A 5,000-nucleotide genomic window follows, 5' to 3' on the forward strand; every position below is an offset into this window, starting at 1 on the left:
GGCTTCATCGCTCTTCCTGCAGTTCCACTCCTCATCCACCAGTGGGCGGTGCTGCTTCTCTCTCCTGAAGCTCATTTGGCCACTCCACATCAGCGATTCCCATTGGGTGACCAGGGAATCGTATTTTGGCAATATCCACAATTTTCCCAGGCTCGGGATGGTGTCCATTGGGATTGCGTAGAGTGGGAGTGAACGGGAAGGGGATTGGGATTGTGTACAGTGGGAGTGAACGGGAAGGGGATTGGGATTGTGTACAGTGGGAGTGAACGGGAAGGGGTTTGGGATTGGGATTGTGTACAGTGGGAGTGAACGGGAAGGGGATTGGGATTGTGCGCAGTGGGAGTGAGCGGGAAGGGGATTGGGATTGTGTACAGTGGGAGTGAACGGGAAGGGGGATTGAGATTGTGTACAGTGGGAGTGAACGGGAAGGGGTTTGGGATTGGGATTGTGTACAGTGGGAGTGAACGGGAAGGGGATTGGGATTGTGCACAGTGGGAGTGAACGGGAAGGGGATTGGGATTGTGTACAGTGGGAGTGAACGGAAGGGGATTGGGATTGTGTACAGTGGGAGTGAACGGGAAGGGGTTTGGGATTGGGATTGTGTACAGTGGGAGTGAACGGGAAGGGGATTGGGTCCATTGGGATTGTGTACAGTGGGAGTGAACGGGAAGGGGATTGGGATTGTGTGCAGTGGGAGTGAACGGGAAGGGGTTTGGGATGGGGATTGTGTACAGTGGGAGTGAACGGGAAGGGGTTTGGGATTGGGATTGTGTACAGTGGGAGTGAACGGGAAGGGGATTGGGATTGTGTGCAGTGGGAGTGAACGGGAAGGGGTTTGGGATGGGGATTGTGTACAGTGGGAGTGAACGGGAAGGGGTTTGGGATTGGGATTGTGTACAGTGGGAGTGAACGGGAAGGGGATTGGGATTGTGTACAGTGGGAGTGAACGGGAAGGGGTTTGGGTCCATTGGGATTGTGTACAGTGGGAGTGAACGGGAAGGGCATTGGGATTGTGCACAGTGGGAGTGAACGGGAAGGGGATTGGGATTGTGTACAGTGGGAGTGAACGGGAAGGGGATTGGGATTGTGTACAGTGGGAGTGAACGGGAAGGGGTTTGGGATTGGGATTGTGTACAGTGGGAGTGAACGGGAAGGGGATTGAGATTGTGTACAGTGGGAGTGAACGGGAAGGGGATTGGGATTGTGTACAGTGGGAGTGAATGGGAAGGGGTTTGAGATTGGGATTGTGTACAGTGGGAGTGAACGGGAAGGGGATTGGGATTGTGTACAGTGGGAGTGAATGGGAAGGGGTTTGAGATTGGGATTGTGTACAGTGGGAGTGAACGGGAAGGGGATTGGGATTGTGTACAGTGGGAGTGAACGGGAAGGGGATTGGGATTGTGTACAGTGGGAGTGAACGGGAAGGGGTTTGGGTCCATTGGGATTGTGTACAGTGGGAGTGAACGGGAAGGGGATTGGGATTGTGTACAGTGGGAGTGAACGGGAAGGGGTTTGGGTCCATTGGGATTGTGTAGAGTGGGAGTGAACAGGAAGGGGTTTGAGATTGGGATTGTGCACAGTGGGAGTGAGCGGGAAGAGGGTTCAGGATTGGGATGGTGTAGAGTAGGAGTGAATGGGAAAGGGGTTGGGATTGGGATGGTGTACAGTGGGAGTGAACGGGAAGGGGTTTGGGTCCATTGGGATTGTGTAGAGTGGGAGTGAATGGGAAAGGGGTTGGGATTGGGATGGTGTAGAGTAGGAGTGAATGGGAAAGGGGTTGGGATTGGGATGGTGTACAGTGGGAGTCAACGGCTTTGGAATGGCGACCAGCCCAGGGAAGAGTTGGCCAGCGCGGAGATTGGGCGTCACACGGGCGTCTCATACCCCGGCATGGCCACCAAGGCCGCCTCCCCTGGCGCGCCATTGCCCACCCCCTCGGCCCCCTCCGGCCCCTGCCGGAGCGTGTCGGCCTCCCCCTCCCTGCCGGCGGGCGGGGCCGCCCTTCGGGCCTTGGTGCTCTTGCCCGCCCTGGACCTGGCGCTGATCCAGCGCTGGCTGGTCTTGGGGGAGGGCGGCGAGCGATGGGCACGGAAGGTGTTACGGAATCCCTCAGTACTGAAGTAGTAGACCAGGGGGTCCAGGCAGCAGTTGGCAGAGGTCAGGAGCATGGAGACCTGCAGCGCCAACCGCGCCTGGCTCTGTTCCACCACCAACTCGTTGCCCCCAGTCTTGAGGAAGGTGTAGACCACCAGGATGACATTGTAGGGCAGAAAACAGGCCACAAAGATGGTGGCGTTGACCACCAGGAGGCGGATGGCCTTCCTCCTTTTGCCTGCCGCCTCCGTCGAGTGCAGCTGGCACAGCTCGTAGAGGACACGCCCCGAGCAGTAGAGGACCACCCCCAGGGGGGGCACGAAACTCAGGGCAAATTGCATCAGGACGAGGGGCTTCAGTTCCCGCTCCCAGGTGCCCTGGGAGAAGCTCTCGAAGCACCTGACCTCCAGCCGTCCGCTGCTCCGCTCCCGGCAGCAGCTGGTGTCGTGGGCAAGGGCCACGGGCACGCTGCCCAACAAGATGACCAGCCAGACCGCAGCGCAGGCCCAGCGCGCCACCTTGGGCCGCCGCAGGTGCCGGGCGCGCAACGGGTAGACCAGCGCCAGGAGGCGGTCCACGTTGATGCACGCCAGGAAGAGGCAGCTGCCGTAGAGGTTGATCTGGAAGAGGGAGCCCGCTAGCTGGCAGGGCACGTCACCCAGCGGCCAGTGGTGGGCGGCGTAGTAGTAGATCCGGAGGGGCAGCGCCAGGGCGAAGAGGAGGTCGCAGGTCGCCAGGTTGACCATGTAGACCACCGTGTTGTTGGTCATCTTGAAGAACCTGGCGAAGATGACCAAGGCGGTGACGTTCAGCCCCATGCCCACCGCAAAGATGGCACAGTTGCCCGCCAACAGGACCCGGTGGAGGTTGTCGTAGTCGGTGCAGTTGGTGATCGTCTTGTTCCAGCACTCGGGCGTGGCGCTGAGTTTCACCATTGCCGCCGTCTGCCTCCCACACCGGCGCGCCCGCCGATTCCCTCCCTCCCTTGGCGTCCGAAACGTCTGCCGGTCAGTGGGTGGCGGCGACCCCCCCCCCCGCCCCTCCCAATCACCTCCCGTCCTTCAATCAGTCTCTTCCTCTGGTTCCAGATGCGGGCCACCATCGAGGGAGGGGGTGCGGTGGGGGGAAGGGGGCGTCGCTTCTTGAACACTCGCCTTGTGCAGAGGTGGGTTGAAAGAATCCCCCCCTCTTCCTTTACCAACCTCGCTCCTCATTCAAACGTCAGTGGTCCACACCTAAGACAAAACAGAAAAACAAAAAAAGGGACAGTGGTTTGTTTCCAATCCTGGGTCGGTCCTGGTGATTTCGAGGTATCGCGAGATTAAAGGGTATACTACACATCCGGGCATCGCAGAGTTCAATACACTCCGATCTGTTTGCGAGTGGTTCCATGATACCAGCACCCCTCGCCCACATCTTAATGACCAGTCTCAGAATTAACCCGACAGTGCAAAAGGAGGCCATTCGGCCTATCGAGTCTCCACAGACTGCAATCCCACCCAGGCCCTATTCCCGTGTCCCCACATATTTACCCTTCTAATCCCCCAGACATGAAGGCGGCAATTTAGCATGGCCAATCCACCTAACCTACACATTTCGGACACGAAGGGACAATTTACCATGGCCAATCCACCCAACCTGCACATCTTTGGACACTAAGAGACAATTTAGCATGGCCAATCCACCTAACCTACACATCTTTGGACACGAAGGGACAATTTAGCATGGCCAATCCACCCAACCTGCACATCTTTGGACACGAAGGGACAATTTAGCATGGCCAATCCACCCAACCTGCACATCTTTGGACACGAAGGGACAATTTAGCATGGCCAATCCACGTAACCTACACATTTCGGACACTCAGGGACAATTTAGCATGGCCAATCCACCCAACCTGCACATCTTTGGACACTAAGAGACAATTTAGCATGGCCAATCCACCTAACCTACACATCTTTGGACACGAAGGGACAATTTAGCATGGCCAATCCACCCAACCTGCACATCTTTGGACACTAAGGGACAATTTAGCATGGCCAATCCACCCAACCTGCACATCTTTGGACACAAAGAGACAATTTAGCATGGCCAATCCACCTAACCTACACATCTTTGGACACGAAGGGACAATTTAGCATGGCCAATCCACCCAACCTGCACATCTTTGGACACTCAGGGACAATTTAGCATGGCCAATCCACCCAACCTGCACATCTTTGGACACTAAGAGACAATTTAGCATGGCCAATCCACCTAACCTACACATCTTTGGACACGAAGGGACAATTTAGCATGGCCAATCCACCCAACCTGCACATCTTTGGACACGAAGGGACAATTTAGCATGGCCAATCCACCCAACCTGCACATCTTTGGACACTAAGGGACAATTTAGCATGGCCAATCCACCTAACCTACACAATTCGGACACTCAGGGGCAAGTTGGATGGCCAATCCACCAAACCTGCACATCTATGGGACACTAAGGGGCAAGTTGGATGGCCAATCCCCCTAACCTGCACATCTTTGGACACTAAGGGACATTTTAGCATGGCCAATCCAGCGAAACATCATTGCAGGAGGAAATCGGAGCACCCGGAGGAAAGCCACGCAGACACGGGTGGAAGAACATGCAGACTCCACACAGAGAGTGACACAAGCCGGGTTCCGCAGAGGGTTAGAAACACAGTAAATATCCCATTACACTGCCCCCATCAAACACTCCCAGGACAGGTACAGCACGGGGTTAGATACAGAGTAAAGCTCCCTCTACACTGCCCCCATCAAACACACCCTGGACAGGTACAGCACGGGGTTAGATACAGAGTAAAGCTCCCTCTACACTGTCCCCATCAAACACTCCCAGGACAGGTACAGCACGGGGTTAGATACAGAGTAAAGCT

General features: G+C 56.0%; 2 protein-coding genes across 3 annotated transcripts in view; both read right to left on the bottom strand.

Moving 5' to 3' along the window:
* Window positions 1–6: 6 nt before the first annotated feature.
* Window positions 7–3,037, bottom strand: LOC144486170 (lysophosphatidic acid receptor 5-like). The gene has a single exon (XM_078204262.1). The coding sequence runs from the start codon at window positions 3,027–3,029 to the stop codon at window positions 1,866–1,868; it is 1,164 nt and encodes a 387-aa protein (XP_078060388.1). The 5' UTR covers window positions 3,030–3,037; the 3' UTR covers window positions 7–1,865.
* A 122-nt stretch (window positions 3,038–3,159) lies between these two features.
* LOC144486169 (uncharacterized) overlaps window positions 3,160–5,000 on the bottom strand; it is a 50,760-nt gene continuing 48,919 nt past the window's right edge. For both annotated transcript variants that reach the window (XM_078204261.1, XM_078204260.1), the window contains one exon: window positions 3,160–3,329. The gene's annotated coding sequence lies outside the window, so the exon portion shown is untranslated. The remainder of the gene's footprint in view (window positions 3,330–5,000) is intronic.

This window comes from Mustelus asterias, unplaced genomic scaffold, assembly GCF_964213995.1.
Source record: "Mustelus asterias unplaced genomic scaffold, sMusAst1.hap1.1 HAP1_SCAFFOLD_292, whole genome shotgun sequence".
Lineage (NCBI taxonomy): Eukaryota > Metazoa > Chordata > Chondrichthyes > Carcharhiniformes > Triakidae > Mustelus > Mustelus asterias.